The 21042-nt window shown below is 46.9% G+C and overlaps 1 protein-coding gene across 1 annotated transcript in view; it reads right to left on the reverse strand.

Annotated features, from left to right (window-relative positions):
* The window catches only part of SPTB (spectrin beta, erythrocytic), a 130566-nt gene that overhangs the window by 57201 nt on the left and 52323 nt on the right, over positions 1–21042 (reverse strand). Inside the window, exon 2 of the mRNA XM_061429134.1 lies at positions 16115–16313. Within this exon, the coding sequence (XP_061285118.1) occupies positions 16115–16262 (148 nt within the window). The 5' untranslated portion in view covers positions 16263–16313. The remainder of the gene's footprint in view (positions 1–16114; positions 16314–21042) is intronic.

The raw sequence follows: 21042 nt of genomic DNA on the forward strand, positions 1-21042 counted from the left end.
TTGTGCCCAGCTGATCTTTTTTTTACATTCCCCTTCAAAGGTTTAGTTTGAGGTCAAATAAACCCAACACAACTCAAGTATTTACCCGCTAATCAGTTCATACATGGAAAGTGCTTAAAATGTACCTGGCACACAGAAAGTCTGCATAAACGTGAACTATCATTGCTATCACTGATGTTACTACCATCACCGGCTGCAGGGCCCAGACGCTGCAAGAAGCAGGAGACAGCCTCACTCTCCCCAAAGGCCTCGCAGTCTAGTTGAGGAAACAAGGCAAAGACCCACTGATAGTTTTATAGAGATAAAAAAGAGATAAAATTGGAGAAGGAAATGGCAACCCACTCCAGTGTTCTTGCCTGGAAAATCCCATGGATGGAGGAGCCTGGTGGGCTGCCGTCTATGGGGTCGCACAGAGTCGGACACAACTGAAGTGACTTAGCAGCAGCAGCAAGAGATAAAAGACCCTGATGCTGGGAGGGATTGGGGGCAGGAGGAGAAGGGGATGACAGAGGATGAGATGGCTGGATGGCATCACCAACTCGATGCACATGGGTTTGGGTGAACTCCGGGAGTTGGTGATGGACAGGGAGGCCTGGCATGCTGTGGTTCATGGGGTCGCAAAGAGTCGGACATGACTGAGCTGAACTGAACTGAAGAGATAAAGGGCAGTTCATTTTAATAATACAAAAGCTGTCACAAGGTAATATTGGATTATTATCAGATAAGAAGCACACAGAATAAATGGTCAAAGATCAAAGTGGAGAGAGGTCATTTCTAACTGGATCATTTAAGAAGGAGCTTGTGAAGAAAACCATTTTGCACAGGCAGAGGAGGAAGGAGGGGACCCATGACACAGGATACGTAAAAGGGTAGTGCTTGTTCAAGAGTTGCTGACTAGCTACAGGTAACAAGAAAATATGTGGAAAACAGGTTTTAAATCAGATGTGGAAAGCCTTGAAGGAAAAGCTAAGAAGTTTAGATTTAATCCTAGACGCTAAAGGACCCACTGAAGTGATGGCAAGATCATTTCCTGAAAAAGGAATTTGGAAAACTCCCAATGACAATAAAATGACAAAACCTTTTAGCTTAAATTTTTTAAGAATTGTGCAAATTCTATATAAATCTAGAAAGTCTCCAAAGGCTCACCAAAGACTTGAACAAATGGAAAAATCACACAAAATTCTTGAATAGGAAAACTCAATATCATAAAGATGTCAATTTATCCTAAATTTATATATTTAATATTATTTTAAAAAATATATAATTTAAGTTTGAGGGGAAACTAGAAAAACAACTAGAAAACTGATTATAAAAATAGCTAAGAAAATTTCAGAAAAGAAGAGTAATAAAGGGTAACCAATCTTCCCAGGTGTTTTTTCTAACAAATGAAACTGTATGATACTATCATATGGATAGACACATTAATGGAACACAAATAGTCCCAAGTATATATAGGCATTTAACATCTGATAAAGGTGGCACTTCAAATATGAAGAGGAAAAATGGATTATTTGGTATAGGGTGTTGATGATAAGATCTCTTCAAGAAAATTAGAGATACCAAGGGAACATTTCATGCAAAGATGGGCTCGATAAAGGACAGAAATGGTATGGACCTAACAGAAGCAGAAGATATTAAGAAGAGGTGGCAAAAATACACAGAAGAACTATACAGAAAAGATCTTCATGACCCAGGTAATCACGATGGTGTGATCACTGACCTAGAGCCAGACATCCTGGAATGTGAAGTCAAGTGGGCCTTAGGAAGCTTCACTACAAACAAAGCCAGTGGAGGTGATGGAATTCCAGTTGAGCTATTTCAAATCCTAAAAGACGATGCTGTTAAAGTGCTGCACTTAATATGCCAGCAAATTTGGAAAATTCAGCAGTGGCCACAGGACTGGAAAAGGTCAGTTTTCACTCCAATCCCAAAGAAAGGCAATGCCAAAGAATGCTCAAACTACTGCACAATTGCACTCATCTCACACGCTAGTAAAGTAATGCTCAAAATTCTCCAAGCCAGGCTTCAGCAATATGTGAACCGTGAACTTCCTGATGTTCAAGCTGGTTTTAGAAAAGGCATGGGAACCAGAGATCAAATTGCCAACATCTATTGGATAATGGAAAAAGCAAGAGAGTTCCAGAAAAACATCTATTTCTGCTTTATTGACTATGCCAAAGCCTTTGACTGTGTGGATCACAATAAACTGTGGGAAATTTTGAAAGGGATGGGAATACCAGACAACCTGACCTACATCTGAGAAATCTGTATGCAGGTCAGGAAGCAACAGTTAGAACTGGACATGGAACAACAGACTGGTTCCAAATAGGAAAAGGAATACGTCAAGGCTGTATATTGTTACCCTGCTTATTTAACTTATATGCAGAGTACATCATGAGAAATGCTGGGCTGGAAGAAGTACAAGCTGGAATCAAGATTGCCGGGAGAAATATCAATAACCTCAGATATGCAGATGACACCATCCTTATGGCAGAAAGTGAAGAAGAACTAAAGAGCCTCTTGATGAAAGTGAAAGAGGAGAGTGAAAAAGTTGGCTTAAAGCTCAACATTCAGAAAACGAAGATCATGGCATCCGGTCCCATCACTTCATGGCAAATAGATGGGGAACAGTGGAAACAGTGTCAGACTTTATTTTTCTGGGCTCCAAAATCACTGCAGCCATGAAATTAAAAGATGCTTACTCCTTGGCATGAAACTTATGACCAACCTAGATAGCATATTCAAAAGCAGAGACATTACTTTGCCAACAAAGTTCCGTCTAGTCAAGGCTATGGTTTTTCCTGTGGTCATGTATGGATGTGAGAGTTGGACTATAAAGAAAGCTGAGTGCAGAAGAATCAATGCTTTTGAACTGTGGTGTTGGAGAAGACCCTTGAGAGTCCCTTGGACTGCAAGGAGATCCAACCAGTCCATCCTAAAGGAGATCAGTCCTGAGTGTTCATTGGAAGGACTGATGTTGAAACTGAAACTCCAATCCTTTGGCCACCTGATGCAAACAGCTGACTCATTTGAAAAGACCCTGATGCTGGGAAAGATTAAAGGCAGGAGGAGAAGGGGATGACAGAGGGTGAGATGGTTGGATGGCATCACCAACTCAATGGATGTGAGTTTGGGTAAACTCCAGGAGTTAGTGATGGACAGGGAGGCCTGGTGTGCTGCGTTCCATGGGTTCGCAAAAAGCTGGACACAACTGAGCAACTGAACTGAACTGAACTGAACTGATAAGACTCGGTGGCCATCCAGGAAAAATTAAGTTAAATTCACATCTCATACTCTAAGACAAATTTCATTTGGGTCAAAAATTGAAATGTAAAAAACAAAACCATAAAAATACCAAAATCAATTACAGTAGAAAATTTTTTTATGTTAGTGTAGGGAAGGGTTTTATAATTCCAACACAAAATCCAAAGTCGTAAAATGAAAGACTAAAAGTTCAACTGCATTAAAAAATGTTTGTGTGGGATAAAATACCATAAGCAAAGTCAAACAAATGAGGCAAAGTATTTGCAACTCACATCACAAAGGGCTAACTTACCTTGAAGGTAAAGAAAATCTATAAACTAATGAGAAAAAAGACCAATAATCCAATAGCATAATGAAATAAGAATGTGAACAAAGAGTTAACAGAGAAAAATTATAAAAGTCTCTTAGATGTATAAAAAATTATCCAAGCTATTCATAATAGAAATACAAATTAAAAACATACATACACACACAAACCTAATACACAGTCCTTAATTAGTTCAAACAAACAAATGATAAAAGACATCTTTGAGACAACAGGAAAATTTGAATATTAAGTGGGTATTAGATTGTATAAGGGAATTATTCATTTTATTAGGTGTGCTATGCTAAGTCACTTTAGTCGTGTCCGACTCTGTGTGACCCCATAGACAGCAGCCCAACAGGCTCCCCCGTCCCTGGGATTCTCCAGGCAAGAACACTGGAGTGGGTTGCCATTTCCTTCTCCAATGCACGAAAGTGAAAAGTGAAAGGGAAGTCGCTCAGTCGTGTCCGACCCTCAGCGACCCATGGACTGCAGCCTTCCAGGCTCCTCCATCCATGGGATTTTCCAGGCAAGAGTACTGGAGTGGGGTGCCATTGCCTTCTCCGTTGTTAGGTGTAGTGACAGTATTATAGCTAAGTGGGAAATGCTCTTGTTATTCAGATATTCATGCTAACCTATTATGATAGAGTAAGAGTAGAATGTCATGATAATTATTCACTTTACTTTAAAAATATTTCAGCCCCAACATGAACAAGCAAATATGGTCAAATATTAACAGTTCTTAAATCTAGGTGATAATTCATTTTACTTTTATCTCTACTTTCTCGCATGTTTGAAAATTTTCATACTAAAAGTACAAAAGTAAAATGAAAGTACTCAAGACACTATGTTTTACTTATCAGATTCACAAAGATCCAAAAGTGTGATAAAATACCATGTTGGCAAGGAAGTGGGGGAGAAAACATTCATATGTTTTTGGAGAGGGTGTAAAAGGCAATTTGGCAAGATGGATCAGAATTATAACTGTACTTACTTTGGGACCCAGTAATTCCATTTCTAGGGATTTATCCTTCAGATAGACATACATTTGCAAAATAACACATATCAGTTTATTCACTGCATTTTTGGAAATAGCAGAAGATTGGAAACACTCTAAATGTCTACCAATAGAGGACTGGTTAAATTAAAATTATGTCTAGATCATGGAATACTATATCTGCAAAAAGAATGAGAAGCCCATTTGTGTACTAATAGAAAATGATCTTCAAGATACACTGGGTGGGGAAAAAAGGACAATAAGGGACAATATATGGTGGGGAAAATCTGAGAAAAACAATACAGACTATTTGCTAATATATGCAAAAAACATTCCTGGAAAGATACATGAAAAGCTGGTAACACTGGTTATGGGAAAGGAACTGAGCCTGGAGAACTGAGATGGGAAATGTTGTTGTTCAGTTGTGTCTGACTTTTTGTGACCCCATGGACTGCAGCACACCAGGCTTCCCTGTCCTTCACCATCGCCCAGAGTTTGCTCAAATTCACATCCAGTGTGTCAACGATGCCATCCAACCATTTCATCCTCTGTTGCCTTCTCCTCCTGCCTTCAATCTTTCCCAGCATCAAGGTCTTTTCCAATGAGTCTGCTCTTTGCATCCAAAGGATTGGAGTTTCAGCTTCAGCATCAGTCCTTCCAATGAACACTCAGGACTGATCTCCTTTAGGATGGACTGGTTGGATCTCTTTGCAGTCCAAGGGACTCTCAAGAATCTTTTCCAACACCACAATTCAAAAGCATCAGTTTTTTGGCACTCAGCTTTCTTTATAGTCCAACTCTCACATCTATACATGACTACTGGAAAAACCATAGCTTTGACTAGACTGATCTTTGTTGACAGAGTAATGTCTCTGCTTTTTAATATGCTGTCTAGGTTGGTCACAGCTTTTCTTCCAAGGAGTAAGCGTCTTTTCATTTCATGGCTGTAGTCACCATCTGCAGTGATTTTGGAGCCCCCCCAAAAAAAGCATCTGTCACTGTTTCCATTGTTTCCCCATCTATTTGCCATGAAATGATGAGACCAGATGCCATGATCTTAGTTTTCTGAATGTTGAGCTTTAAGCCAAGTTTTTCAATCTCCTCTTTCACTTGCATCAAGAGGCTCTTTAGTCCTTCGCTTTCTGCCATAAGGGTGGTGTCATCTGTGTATCTGAGGTCATTAATATTTTTCCCGGCAATCTTGATTCCAGCTTGTGCTTCATCTAGCTTGGCTTTTCACATGAGGTACTCTGCATAGAAGTTAAATAAGCAGGGTGATAATATACAGCCTTGATGTACTCCTTTCCCGATTTGGAACCAGTCTGTTGTTCCATGTCCAGTTCTAACTGTTGCTTTCTGACCTGCAAACAGATTTCTTAGGTGGCAGGTAAGATGGTCCATCTATTTATTCCTGCTATGGCTTCCTATAAAATTCCTTGACTGTTTCTTGTATCTCTCTTATCTCTGTTAGAAATCTGCTCTCAAAAGTAGAAAATAAATTAAAAAATTTTAAATAGAGAATAGCAGCCTAAATATTCAACAGGGGGTTATTTAATAATTTTGGCACATTTATATACATGAATAAGGTGGAAGAACTTCCAATAGCAAGAAAAGATATTATTGTATATTTTAAGGGAAAATTCAGATTATAAAACTACCTGTACAATATAAAACTACAATATCATATTGTAGACCTATATACATAGATTCATAGAAAAAAGCTAATGATGTGCTATATTATAGCAGGGTGTTAAGACTGTGGGTGACACTTTGTTTTGCTTATCCATGTTTACTAAAATGTCTGCAATGTACATACATAACTTTTATAACAAGAAACAACAGATGTCATAAAGAAAAATGGGACATAGAACTCAAATCCCAAAGAACAAATGACTGATTAAAAGTCAAAATGTATCCTTCTTAAGGAAGTCTGAATTTTCACCAGAGCATGGCTTTAAGCTCTGGGTAAAGCTAGGTGGTCAGCAAGGCAAGTGGGAGGAAAGGCACCAAGGGAGGCCTTGGATCAACAGCCTGGCCTGGAAATAAGCATTTACTTCTTTCGCAGGTTTACAAAGGGATTTCCCTCCATTTCACGCCAGGAAGCCAAGAGCTTAGATAACCTGAGAGAGGGATATCTGAACTTGTGACAAACCCCAGTGGTAGAGATACCAACCCATTATAAAGCCTAGCATGGGGCAGACTCTCAGGGACACATCAAAAACGATCCTGCTAGCACAAATTCTACTCCTCCTGTTTAGTCTGGGGAGGAATTGTTCTTTCTGCTAACCAACTTTCATCATACTGGCATTGTGAACAGCTTGGGCACAGTGCTTCTGCCCATAAGGATTTCAAAGCCAACTAGGGTTGATCCTAAGAGAAAACTTAAAGATGCTTACTACATATGCCAATGCATATTTGAATATATACAGATTCCTTTAAATGCAAGAATAAAGCACACAAGACTGACTCTAAAAGTAAGCAAAGTTAAACACTAAGATGCTGGTTAACTAGATCTGGGTACATTAACACAAAGGAAGGCTATAAAGCCATGAAAATGATAATCTGCATATTTACAGGCATAAAAAGATATTCATAATATATATCTCAGTGAAAAACAGTCTAAGATTATAGATGATGTTTATATTTATACATACACATAGTCTATGTGTATGTATAAATACAAAAATGTAGCCAAAGACATTGCAATATCTATATGGGGTATTCACAAATGTCTATACTTTCTTTTTAATCAGTTTTTCTAATCTTTTCTACACTAAATATATATTCTTATGTAATAAAAATGTTTAAAGATGTAAATCACTCTATTTTTAAAATATAAAAGAGGATTTTTATGTATTTCTTAATAAAATAGGGTTTTTATATATTATAGGAAAAGTTTAAATTTAAAATATTTCATGCGAACAAATGAAGAAATGAAGCCACCAGTCTTCCCTGGTGGCTCAGGCGGTAAAGAATCTGCCTGCAATGTGGGAGACTTGGGTTCGAAATCTGGGTCGGGAAGATCCCCTGGATTAGGGCATGGTAACCCACTCCAGTATTTTTGCCTGGAGAATCCCCATGAACAGAGGAACCTGGCAGGCTACAGCCCATGGCGTCACAAAGAATTGGACACGACTGAGCAACTAAGCACAACACAGCATGTGAAGAAGGCTAGTTTTGATCCAGGGCTTGAAGATGATAATACTTCTAGAATGGCAGGGAAGGAAGGAGGGGTCTCTGGTGAAAACTTGCAAACCCATATGTGTGTGTGCATATGTGCATGAAGGTGTATGCATGCATGCTTTGGGGATGAGGGTGAGAAGAGTTTACCGGAGCAAAGAAGTCAAAGGACAGTCTACAGAAACTGAACTTTATCCTCCAGGAAAAGAAGAGCCAGATAAAGTGATACCTCACTAAAAATTTACTGGAGGAGCAAGATTCTAACCACCCTACATAAATGGGATTGGACAAGGGAGAGGCTGGAGCCCAGGAAACTCGCTCAGAGGCAGCAGCAAAAGTCTGTCTGATGTGCCAAGGCCTCATTGACATGTGAACTATGGGAATGAAATGACAGGAGATGATCTGGACAACATCACAGGACAAGGGGCAGCTGGCCCTGGCAGGTGACAGCATTTGGAGGCTATAAGACAGAAGTAAAAATGAGTTCAGGGTTTTGATTAAAGAGGCTCAAGAGGCTGGTGGTGAAAGGAAACATGGGAAGAGATGTCTTAGATGGAGTGCCAAGGAGGAGATAATGCAGACCTGAAGGACATTCAAGTGCTGTCGCCTCAACAGCAGAGGGCTGATCTTAATAGCCTGGGATTCTAGGCTTGTCCTGGCCCTTCCTGCTGTGGGACTTCCCTCGTCTAGAAAGGAGAGGGCAATAGTTACACCTTGCCAACTTCAGAGTGGTTGAAGGGCCAGTGAGATCTGGATAAAAAGCACCTAGAACACGAAGCAGCTGTACAAACACCAAGCACTGCTGTCATGCACGCAGGCGGTGGCTGCATGGAGAGAGGACGCTTGCTGAGACCACGAGGCCGCAGAAGTCAAAGACGGCCCAGGATTCAGCCTCAGCCTAGCTCTTAATGAACAGAGAGAATTTCTGGAGAACCCACTGATTTACTGAAAAGGGTCAATTCCCTTCCCCCAAGCCAGGAGTCAAAGCTCCGAGGTTCAGGGTAAAGACACATGGTCAGCCCTGCCTCAGGGAGCTTCTCCCCAGGTTCTGAGCTGGAAAGTCCTCCTACAACATCTGGTTCAAGCCCCTTATGTTACAGGTGAGGAACCCGAGGCCCAGAGGAGAAGGAAAGTAAGTTGGCCAAGGTCACCACACTGGGGAAAGTGTGATGGCAACAGGAGGACAGAATTATGTGGTGGGGACGAACCACTTTTCTGCTCCAGGTGGCCCCCAAGCTGACTCTCCCCACCACCTTCTCTTTCTGGACATTTGTGGAGCCTCTCCGCAACCTGTTCTCCCCATTGAGGTTAGAGTAATCTTTCAAAGCTAAACGTAACCACGTCACTTATTTGTGGTGGGTTGGGATGCATGCTAACTTTGTTCATAGCTCAGTTGGTAAAGAATCCACCTGTGATGCAGGAGACCCTGGTTCAGTTTCTGGGTTGGGAAGATCCACTTGAGAAGGGATAGGCTACCCACTCCAGTATTCTTGGGCTTCCCTTGTGGCTCAGCAGGTAAAGAATACGCCTGCCATGTGGGAGACCTGGGTTAGATCCCTGGGTTGGGATGCATGCTGATGGGTCGGGAGCAGCACCATCCGTCTGTCAGGCCCTTTCCTGAAGGCCACAGTCTCTGTCCTGAAAGTCTACAGCTCTTCCTGTTGAAAATTCCCACCCTTTGATGCTTCAATTCTGCTGGTCCTTTGCAAGCAATCCCCTCATCAAACATCACCACTATGAGTTACCTGCTGCTTCCTGCCAGGACCCTGAGGATACTCAGGGCCTTTGAAGGCCCCTGGTGACTTGGTTCTTACCCACCCCTCCTATCTCCACTCACTCATCCCACACTCTTACTCAAACAAGCCCCCACTCATCCTTGGACAAATTATAAGCTGTGGGTTATGTTATAAATGCACAATTCCTAGTAAGTGTTCATAGCATTTACCCTAATTTGTTATGACATACATGTCTACATGTACAAAGACACATGTGTGGCTATTTTTTTTTTAATTTTTAATTGGGAGATAATTGCTTTACAATGTTGTGTTGGTCTCTGTCATACATGGACATGAATCAGCCATAATACATGTGTCCCCTCCCTCCTGAACCTCCCTCCCACCTCCTACTCCCATCCAACCCCTCCAGGCTGTCACAGAGCACTGGGTTGAGCTCCCTGTGCCATACAGAAAATTCCCACTGAGCTATCTATTCTACCTACGGTAATGTGTATGTTTCAAGGCTACTCTCTCATGTGTGACTATTTGATCGATTTCTTTCTCACTAGACTGTAGAATGAGACTCCCTGGTTGATCCAGTTTTCAGAGTCTGAAGGCCAAAGGGTTTGGAGACAAAATGCTGCCAGAGACTCAGCTACCGGCCTCCCTGTCATTCTTTCTCTGTGACAAGATATAAAGGGAAAATGAACAATTGCTTCAGTTGCTCTGAAAATGACACTCTTGGCACCTCTTCAGCCAAGCAGCAGGCAGGGGGCCCCCGTGGGGGTAGAGGGGCGGGGGTGTCGGCTGCTCCCAGGAGCCAGAAGCACAGGCAAGGCCTGGTGTCAGGACCTGCCTTTGGGAACGAAGCTGACAGTCCACAGGAATGGCCTAACGATGGAGGAAGCTATTAACATGGCTCACTCAGACTGCACCCCACGGGGAGGGAACAGTGTCTCATTATTAACCTCGGTGTATTAATATTTGATAAAGCATCTTCATGATGATAGATAGCAGTCACCCAGAGAAGGGGAAGAGCTGCAGTTCTGCAAAGCATTCTCAGAGAGGAAGAACAGCTTTTATTGAGAGGGCATGATGGGAGAAAGTGTATGTCCTGGGCAGGAGAAAACTGCCCTGACCACACAGCGCAGTCAGCACGATGGCCTCTCTCGTAGGTTGGGCTGCACAGGTAACCGGCAGGCTTCTCTGTGCAGTGGCTTGTCTCAGGGGAAGGAGGGGGACTCACAATGGCTGACCTCCAAGAGAAAGCTGCTGAGCCAATTATTTTTTTTTTCTTCTGACAGTACATTAAAATGATGGCTGATGATTAAAGATATTTCCGTGAATAGAACATTTTCCCAATGTGTGGTCTCGAAATAGAACTCCATTCCACGTTTTTAAATCAGAGAAGAAAACATCTTAAAAAGCTCTCACTAATGACACCATCTTTGTTCTCACAGGTAGCTTAAGAGAGACACTTGGGCTGTGCACACCTGATTCATGCCTTTTGGTCTCCAACAGCTGCTTTTGAAATTGTCATCTTACCAGGCTGCCAAGAAGTTGCTGAACCCTCCTGGCACAACCGTGGTGAAACCCTGCTTTCTGAAAGAAATCATTCACCCTCTGGACACAAAGCCCTTCTCAGGCAACTGGGGCACCTGGGCTCAGCATCATCCTGGGGCAGGTGGGGAAAGGGGAAGGTGGGGGGAGGCCAAGCATCACTTTTTGCCACCAAGATCAGGCAGGAATCCACAGCACCGTCTCCGGGGAGTGTCTGGGGTGTCAAGGCCAGCGGGTGGGGAGCAGCACTGCCTGCTGTGTCCGAGGACCACTCCCCTAAGGCTCCGATGGAAAACCTGCTGGCCACAGACCTTAACCTGGGGGCCTGGGTTCAGTGGGTCTGAAAGACGTTCCAGGTTCCCAGCGGAGCAACTGTATGCTTCAGAGCACAGGGACACAGCCTGCAGTGCGCCGTGGCGTTTTCTGAATCATCCCTGACCAACCTCACCATCGGCCTCACCTCATTTCTAGCAAGAAGGCAACAAAGAGAGAACACGGGAAGGAGGCCCGTCTCTAGTTCGAAACATCACTTGCATTCTGATTTAGAGGCAAAAGCAGAGTGGGCTACACAGTTTCGTGAGCTTGGTCTTAAAAGGGAGGCTCTGTGTAGTCTGTCCCTTAGTAAGTGTTCAATGGGCCAAAGAAGGGGAGGAAGGCCACGTCGGTTCCCCCCTCCCCACAGCCTCCTCAGGAGGCCCCAGTCTGCTCTCTGCATCACCGCCGTCCAGATGTCTCTACACCGAGGAGCTGGAAGTTACACAGCAGGCGGCACTTGAGAGGCGGGGAAGCTGAGCAGTGTGCGTGCGCAAGACAGGCAGGGGATGTGGCGAGGATAAGGCACAGGGTTTCTTTTCTCAGGGCACCTTTCTGTTGCTTTCCTCCACTCCTACCCCACTAGCTGGGTCACATCTGCCCCGAGGCAGAGCCCTCACCCAAATCTCGGGGGTACACAATCGAGTGCAAGGCTGTGTGCAGCACAGAGGCCTCCTCTGGGATGAGGAGAGGGGGCACAGAGGGCGGGCGTTCGGGCCAGAAATTCCCCACAGCCTGCAGTCCCTCATCCAGACCGGCAAGTGCTTACTCAGTGGCGCCCAGGATGAAGGACAGGAGATGAGGTGAGACACAAAGGGGAAGACACAAAGGCTGGAACCTCTTGGAGGGATGGGAACTAGGGCTCTCCAGCTGCCTTCCTTCCTCCAGTCTTTCAAGGCAAGTCCCACAGGTAGGCAGGTGCCCGAGGCAGGCATCAAAGCAGAGGATGGCCTCCTGTTCGGGAAGAAGCCTCAGGACTCACCCGCCACCGAACCTCAAGAAGCGCTGCCAGCTTTAGAGGCCAACACTGACAGCAGCATTTGCCCGGGGACCTACCAGGCTTCCAATCCTCCCCTTGCATTGCCACGGTCAAATCCATCCCTATCCAGCAGCCTCCTGCAGCATCTTCTTACCCACCTCCCCCTTTGCTTTAGTCAGGCTGATCCAGTTTCAAATGCAGAGTAATTCATTCTGGAGAGAAGTCAGGTATCTGTATACCAAGGTGGAGGTTTCCAGGCAGAATAACCAGATGGCTTGTTTATTTTGACTCCAGGAGAAGAGCTGGGAATGATTTGAAAGGCAGGAGAGAGACTGTCTCCTCTGGAGCTCAGAGGAAGATGACTTAGGAGGCAGAATAGACAGAGTCCACTTAACCAAATGCAAGTCTTCTAACCACGGGTCACTAAGTAGAGAGGGATCAGGAGGCACTGCCACACTAAGAAGGGCATCTAACAAGGTCCCGTCATTGTTGGTTTCTCGGGTCTTCCCATCACCCATCTAATCACCCAGCTAATGGCAGAGACACACCTGGGATCCAGACTGGATGCCTAGGAAGAAGGTGCTGCACAGCAGGGGGCTTCATCCCCACGGCCCCTGGGTCCCTGGAGACCAAGCCAAGAGCTCCAGGCACAAGCATTAGCCTAATTTTACTGGTTCCTGGCTCCTTTTCAGACCCAGCCCTTCTAAGACAAAGCAGGGTGGTGGTTAGGAGGGAAGAAAATGGCCCCGGAATGGCCAAGGTAACTGGGACATTGTCTGGACTGATGATCACATATATTTGAAGTTGGGAGAAGACAAGGGACAGAAAGATACTATTACTATTCCTGGGAGTTCCCTGGCAGCCTGGTGGTTAGGACTCTGCACTTTCACTGTCGAGGGCCTGGGTTCAGTCCTCGGTCGGGAAACTAAGATCCCACAAGCCGCTGGGCTGGAAAAAAAATACTGTTCCCAAATAGATTTCCTGTAAATACTAACATTCATCAAAGGATTTAATTAATACAAAACTTTCATAAACCTTATCTTACTTGACCTTCACAACAACCTTGGCAAAACACTACGGTCTTCATTTTGTAAAACAGGAGACTGATTGAACTGTCCTGCAAGGTGGTAGCCTTAACGGTGGAACCAGAACCTGAATCTGGGTCGTGTGACATTTTCCTCCTCACTCCAGGACCTTCAATCTCAGGTGGAAAAGGCCAGGCCAACCTCTCCAGTCCTGCCACATGTACCTATGAAGCAGATCACCACCATCTTAAAAGAAAAACAGGGCTGCATGCCTTCCTTGCAGTAATATACCTAGGAGTGGGGGAGTGGCCGTGGAGAGTGCAGAAATGGTGCAGACCAAAGGTAGCTTCAGCTCCCTCAGCCTCTTTGGAGAGGCTGACAGCTGCCTAGACTGCCAGGGGAGCCCCAAAGATGGCACTGAAGAGAAAAACATTAAGAAGTTAAAACTAGTGGGGATCTGGGTGTGGGAGGCTATTGCTCCCTGCTTCTGCTCTGCCCACCCACCAGAATGGTCAATTCGGCCACTCTAACTTGGACCTTCTCAAAGCTTTAGCTTCTCCCACAGATCACTCAGAGTGGACACTCAGAAGAGGAAAGTCAGTTAACTGGTTAGGGTTTTATTTGTTAAAAAAAAAAAAACCCTGAATAGACCCCAAACTTGCGTGTTTACTTGTTAGCCAGATGTTCTAAATGGCTAAGATCCAGGCATGTAACTCTATACTCTGTGGTTCTGCTCCTCCTGGGGGGCTTTCAGATGCTATGATAGAGATACACACTTGTAGTGAGGAATACACAGGCTGAAGGACGCTCTTTCCCGATCAACCGGCTCAACTTACTTCCACCAGTTTCCCAGGCTGCGCATCAATCAGACCAGGCTGCCATACATATCAGCCAACTCTAAGACCATTGTCCTGTGAGCCACACACACACCCTTCAGTCCCCAGCCCAAGGACCACCTCTTCCACAAACAAGTCCTTGATTCTCCCTGTGTCTTCTGCTTTGTTCTCTCATTGCTATTTAATTATGTGTCTTTCCCATAGTTCTTCTCTAATTCTATTCTTGCTAATTAATTATGAACATCATTTATTTCCCTAATAGATCATAAACTCCTCAGAGACAGATACTATGTTGAGTCCAGTTCTGTGCTCCCCCTTATCCACGTTCATGTCTGGGTAGAGGTTCGGCTTTGCATATAGTAGGCATATGACTGATAATTGTTAAAATGGAGTTTACGCTGGTTTCTTCAAAAACAGGCTATCTGTAAAACACAAAAGACAGCCTCACCCCTCAAGCTGCCCTTTGACAAACTTTATGGAGTATGGTACCCTCTCCCCCTAGGTGTATCTCAGGGTCACTGCAGCCAGACCTGGCCAGCACAAGACACAGAGAAAGTCAAACCAGACTGGCAAAGGCAAGGGCTTCAAGCCTGGTTATTTAAAGAGGTTAAAATTACATAAGCAAAAGCAAGGGACTGGTGCTGTTATACATTCCCAGGGAAAACCAAGGAAGGACTTTGTGGGGTCAGGGGTGGCGAGGAGGAAATGAGGGAAGAAGAAAGGGAGTTTCCTGCAAAGAGCAAAGACCAAACAGGTGATGGCTGAGACCTGAAAAGATTCCCCCCCACCACAAGGAGTGAGACATACCATCCCTTTTACAGGGATGGGAGGCCCGGACACTCCTGCGATGAGGGGTCGTCATGGTCTCAGAGAGGCCCTGCTCATGCCTCAAGATGCTGGAGAACTGGGCACCAGGGAGCTGAATGCGGGGAGAGAAGGTGGAAGAGAACCACCAGGAACCTTAGAGAGGGCCATGGGCACTGGCAGAGGGAGAATCACCCCAGAGAGTGCTTACGGGAAAGGCTGTGCTCTTCGTACCAGGCGGAAGATGGAACAACCAACGACGGGTAAACAACTCTGATCTGGGCCAGTCACTGATGGAGCAGGTGAAGAAATCCACCCCTTTCCTGGGATAAAGCCACACACACCCATCACCACAGGACCTAAGCTTTCTTTATTGGTTGAGGACTTAGGGTCAGAACACAGCTACCCTGGGACAGGCTCCAGAGAGGCAATGGTCATAGTGATTGGTGGGGGAAAAAAAAATCTCAAGAATCAGCTCTCAGCCAGCAGGGGAAAGAGAAGCCATTTCTACTAGAGATTTGAAGATCTCTCTCTCCCTCTCCGTCCCTCCCTCTCTCTCTCTCTCTCTCACATACACACACACATCTATTATGAACCTGCTAAGTAAAAATCTAATTCCAGTTTAAGTATAAGAGGTTTAGTCCAGAAAATCCTCCTCTCTGAGGCAGTGTGGGGAAGATCTTATCTGTTCTCCATTTCCTATCAAATCACCCTTTTTCCTTTTGGGGCCACAGAGGAGATGATGAGAATTCCCCTATCCAGGACCAGGCAGGAGATCGAGGTAGAGAATGAGGCCCACGCCCCTCTGCCCGGCTGACCCACCCCTCACAGGCTCTTTCGCCCAGACCTCTTCTACTTCTGACTGCAGCCACAGGTCATTCAGGGCAGAGGCAGAGGACAGGGCCCACCTGGCACCACTTCCCGCCTGGAAGAAAGTTGAGGGCACGTGGGACAAGAGGCTGCCTACCCTGTGCTCAGTCCCAAGGGGCCCTGACCTCTGAGCCACGTGGCCACGTCTCCATCGCCTCCCTGCCAGGGCTCACGCCAACACACCCAGGGGATTCATCACAGGCGGAAGGGCAGTGAACCTTGGGATTAGGAGAGAGGCTGTCCTAACCCCCATGGCCCCAAAGAGTACCTGCCAAGGCCTTGATCCGGGACCTCTCAAAGAGCCTGGCTGAGCTGTTGTCATTATCCAGCTCATCATCCGGGCCGTCCCAGCGGGCATTGATCCGGCTGTACGGTGGCTGGTTGCCCACGTTTTCAAACTCCGTGGCTGATGTCATGTCAGCAGGCTGTCCGCAGCTACGCCTGCCTCAGTCTTCATGGAAGGGTCCCTGGTGGGGGGACAGTAACACAGTCAGAGGGTTAGCGCCCAGCCCCTCGGACTTTGTCTCAGGGGAAACTTATTTGGAGCGGCCAATAGAAGCAGATCCTTGTGGGAGCAGCACATGGTGCCCTGTGCCCGGCCACAGCTGACCAGGGGTCACTGGGTCACCCAGTAGAAAATATTGCAGAGCAGTAACAGGGACAGTGCCAGCGGGGACAGAAGGTTGCAGGCAGCAAGGGTCAGGACGGCCAGCAGGTGGAGATGTCGGACGCAGCAAGCCTGCTTCCTCCAAACCCGCTGCTACGGCCACAGAGGCGGGTGGCTCTCCTGGGAGCCAGAGGCTGGCAGGGACGAACTGGGCAGAGCAGCGCTACCCTATGACCTGGGGACCCAACCTGGAGGGGGGGTGGGGACAGGGCAGGAGAGGGAGAAGCTGGGAGCTGGTGGAGTCTGACTCAAACGTGAATCAGTGGGGAGAGAGGCAAGCATGAGCTTTGAGATGCCACTGGTGCGCCAGCCCGGAAGCTGCACTGGGGAACATTAACTCCTCCCAGAGGCTCCCGAGAGCCCTCTGAGTTCTTGGCCTGCAGCCAGCAGTCAGAAAGCTGGCTCTTGCTTTTGCCTTCTCTGAAGTGTGCCCAGGTGCTTCGACAAGCTCTCTGGTTGCATCTCAGGACAGACCGTGGAGCCAGACCAGCCTGTTGTCCCTTTGAGGCCATCAGCATGATGGTGGGGTGGGGTGGCGAGGGGATCCCACAGACAACAGAGTTGTGTGTGTTCATCCGTGCTGTGAACACAGGCGGCAGGAGCACTGGGTCCTTACTCGCCTGTCATGTATCACGTTTATGCTTTCATTCATGATTAATTCACATATGCGCCAATTCCCTACGAGGTGGCGGGTACTCTGCCAGGCATAGCACCTTATGAATGAGACAGAAGGGCCCTGACCTCATGGAGCTTATATCACGGCAGCAAGCGGGATGATTAAAGAAGCACATACAATATAGTGTGATGCTGTGCCACAACTGGGAAAGAAGGGTAGCGTGAGGGACACATGCTGGACGCTGGGTGTCAGGGGAAAGAGAGTTTAAGCGGATTCCTAGAGGGAGCTTGGAGGCATCCTGTAAAGGGAAGATGGAAAGGAACAAGTCCAAAAAAAAGGAATGAAGAGCAGGTGCAAAGTTCTGATGGTGAGAAAGGGGTATGGCAAAATTTAGCAATCTTATGATGTAGCTGAAGGATGAGGGCAAGGTCAGGGAGAAAAGGTCAGGGAGAGGGAGGCTAGAGCAGCCAGGCTGGGACCTGATGTCCTGGGCTTTTGAAGCAAGACGGGCTTCCCTTCAGTCTTAACTGCCTAAACTGTACCTGTCCTTCAGTCATCCCCCCCAGGGAGCTTAAGAGACTCCAAGATCAAGTCTGTAAAAGAGAACAGGGAGCCCAGAGCCTTCCTATCCAAGAGGACAAAAGGGGGCGGGGGTGGGGAGGCTGTGAGGCAGACAGATGACAAGTGTTGACAACTAGTGAGCTGTGAGGTAAGCCACTCCCTCCAGGAGCGTGCGTGCACACACAGTCATCCAACACACACACGCTCAGCCACTCAAGCAGACGCGTGCCTGAGGAAGAAATGAAGCAAGCTGGCGTGCTGCGATTCATGGGGTCGCAAAGAGTCAGACACGACTGAGCGACTGAACTGAACTGAACTGAACGAGCCCAAGCATCACTGCAGCACCAAGGCCCTTGTTTTCAGACAGAATCCCTTCAAGCTCTTTTTCCCTCACCTGACTAATCAATCCCACCACATCCCTTCAAGGTAAGAATGGAGCCAGAGTTATCCACCCTAATTGTGCAAGTGAGGAAACCAGGGCCTGCTAGGAGGAGGCCTCCCCAAGGTCATCTAGGGAATGACGGCTGTTGGCTGGGAAGGAGGCCAGGTTGGGAAGGGGCCGCTGTACCCCCTTCAAGCAGGCAGGTGGATTTTAGAGATGCAGGTGAGGAAAGAACATGGCCCAGGGGGCCAGAGGGCATGCCTCAGCTTCCAGAGCTTGCCAAGGTGTTTGCTGCTGGGGGAGGGGAGGGTAAAGATGGGGGGTCAGCCATCACCCCACCAGGTCCGCCCTGTGATTCCAGACCTGGGACCCAGAACACCCTTGTCCCTTCTGAAACCTGGCATCTTCCACGGTCAAGTGTGCTGCTTCCAGGGCTGAGATGTCCCACTCAGCTGGCCTGGCAGGGGTGGCTAGGAGGGACCCCTTACGGGACATCACCAGCAGCTCGGAGCTGTGAGCGGGGCGGGACCAAGAGGCTGATCGTCTGAGCTGGGCTGAGCTGCCAGACACACGCGGGGAGATGAGATCAGATCCTGCGCGCAGGAGGTAACCGGACCCTGGCTCTCTTTCTCATCTCGGGCTATTTTTAAGAGTGGCTGAGCTGAGCGAGGCCCAGGCCGGCCGTGGGGCCTGGGGAGTGAGATTACCTTTGCCGCGGCTCCGTAAATAAGTCTGCCCCAGAAAGATGAGCCTTAGCGGGCAGACCAGCAGGCTGGGCATTCATGACAAGATTGATGGCCCTGGGTGCAGAGGAGCAGCCACTCGACAGCCATTCATTCTGCTTAAACCCGCCCTGCCTCCTGCGACCGGAGCTCAGAGGAGGTAGCAGCCAGGCAGCGGCTCTGCCGGGAATGTAAAAAAACACATGTGCGTGTCTGAATACACAACTCAAGGTGTTTTTTCTTTTTTCTTTAGGAGGGTCAGGTCTCCAAAGAGACTCGGAAACTAAAGAAAGGCCCTCTTCCTCTGGCTCCCCAGCCTTGCCCACCCCAGTGGCCTGCCCAGATGGCATCCCACCAGGGCCAAGGAGGTAGGGGTGGGCTGGTGTGCTCAGTGGCAAGGGGAGAATTGGGTGTGAGAGGCAGGAGAAGAAAATAAGAAAAAAGGAAAGCTACAGATGGTGATTCCAGGAAAACAAAGCAAAACTCGCCTAAAAACAGATTGAACCCAGGGTCACCCATAACCGCTACAATGTTCCTTGCAAGGCCTGGCAATAAAGAAACCACCATGATGGAAAAGAATAGCATATGCTGGGGTCACATGGTGGGAACACCTAACCAAATGTGGAGCCATGAAAACGACATTTAAGTTGGTATTGGAGAGGAAGTTGGAGCTGAGGCGATTTAGTCATGTTTTTAAGGATATAGGTAATTTCTGCAGCCAGACTGGCCCTCCATGAATATGTTAGTTACTCAGTTGTGTCCAGCTGTTTGTGACCCCATGGACTGTGGCTCACCAGGCTTCTCTGTCCATGGAATTCTCCAGACAAGAATAATGGAGCGGATAGTCATTCCCTTCTCCAGGGGATCTTCCTGACTCAGGGACTGAACCTGGGTCTCCCACACTTCAGGCAGATTCTTTACCATCTGAGCCCTAAGTATGGCAGACAGCAATTAAATGGCTAAAAAGAGGCCCCAAACTGCACCTCACTTCCCTGCCAGCAAATCCAGGAAAAAAAAAATAAGAAGTAGTTCCATGTCCATCTACTCCCTAGTTTACTCTGAAGCCCCCTAGAAGTCCTTCTCATGACCCACCACCAGGGCCTCATCAGGGTCTTCTCTGGTCTGTGTCCAGGAGAACCCGCTTTCCCTGTCCATCTACTGGCCTGACAAGTAGCTGAGCAAGTCTGTCTCCAAAACCACAGTCTGAGGCTCAGCTTCACCTGGTAGGCTTCTGTCACCCCATGACTCCAGGATACACTTTGAGTGGGATGGGTTGGGTCACTAGAAAACTTGCCCACAGCTCTGTACTGAAAAGCTCATGCAATTACACAGCACACTCGCTTGCATAACGAGCGCCTGCCTGGGAAATGGATTTCACAATATCACTGATGCAACCCACAGCTCCACCCTTTACTGGTGTGCCTAGGGACCATCTGCTTTTTGAGATCAGGTGTTAGGCCTTGGAATTTCAACCCCATGTGCTATGTCCTGTTAATCCCCGGGGTGGGTAGGAACCCAGGAAGTGGCTGTCATGGTATCTGAGCAGAAGAGGACGGATGCTTTTTTCTTCCTCTCTGTACCCCATCTCTTCTTCCCTGGACCACACAAATGTGAGCAGTAACAAAGCCCAGGAGTGACAAATGGAAGAAATACAGGCTGATGCTGTGTTTCCTTAGCAGGGTCATGGGTACAGGCTATTGCAATAGCTTAAATACAGTCTTCCAAAAGCAGAGATCTTAGATTCTCTCTCTCTTTGTCTTTAGCTATAAGATTTGACCCCTTACTTGCTTCCTATTTTGTCCTGCTCCTTAATGCTACCTCTAACCTGCTTTTAATGTGTTTTGGTACCATGCCAACCCAGGTCAGAAGATTAAATCCTAAAGTTTCCCTGGAACCTTCCTGCCAATGCTTTTTACCAAAACAGAACATTCCTCTATTCCCTTTGATCGTAATCTCACTGCATATTCACAGATACCTTAAAGAATAAATACATAAACACTCACTAAAACAGCAGGAGAACTGGTGAGACACCCAGTGCAGAGTACTCTAAATCTATCTCCACCCCCACCCGCCTCCCCATCCCCCAGCTCCAGTCTGGCACTTCCATCTGTCTAGCAGACGTCTCCACCTAGAAATTACGGCTCAGTCTCAGTATGGCTGAGGCTGAGCCCACGGCTCCCAGCACAGCAGAGCAGGGGAGTTTTGGGACCATGGGGTGACAGTGAGGCCCAGACAAGCGTACCACATG

This window comes from Bos javanicus, chromosome 10 (genome assembly GCF_032452875.1).
Source record: "Bos javanicus breed banteng chromosome 10, ARS-OSU_banteng_1.0, whole genome shotgun sequence".
NCBI classification, from domain to species: domain Eukaryota; kingdom Metazoa; phylum Chordata; class Mammalia; order Artiodactyla; family Bovidae; genus Bos; species Bos javanicus.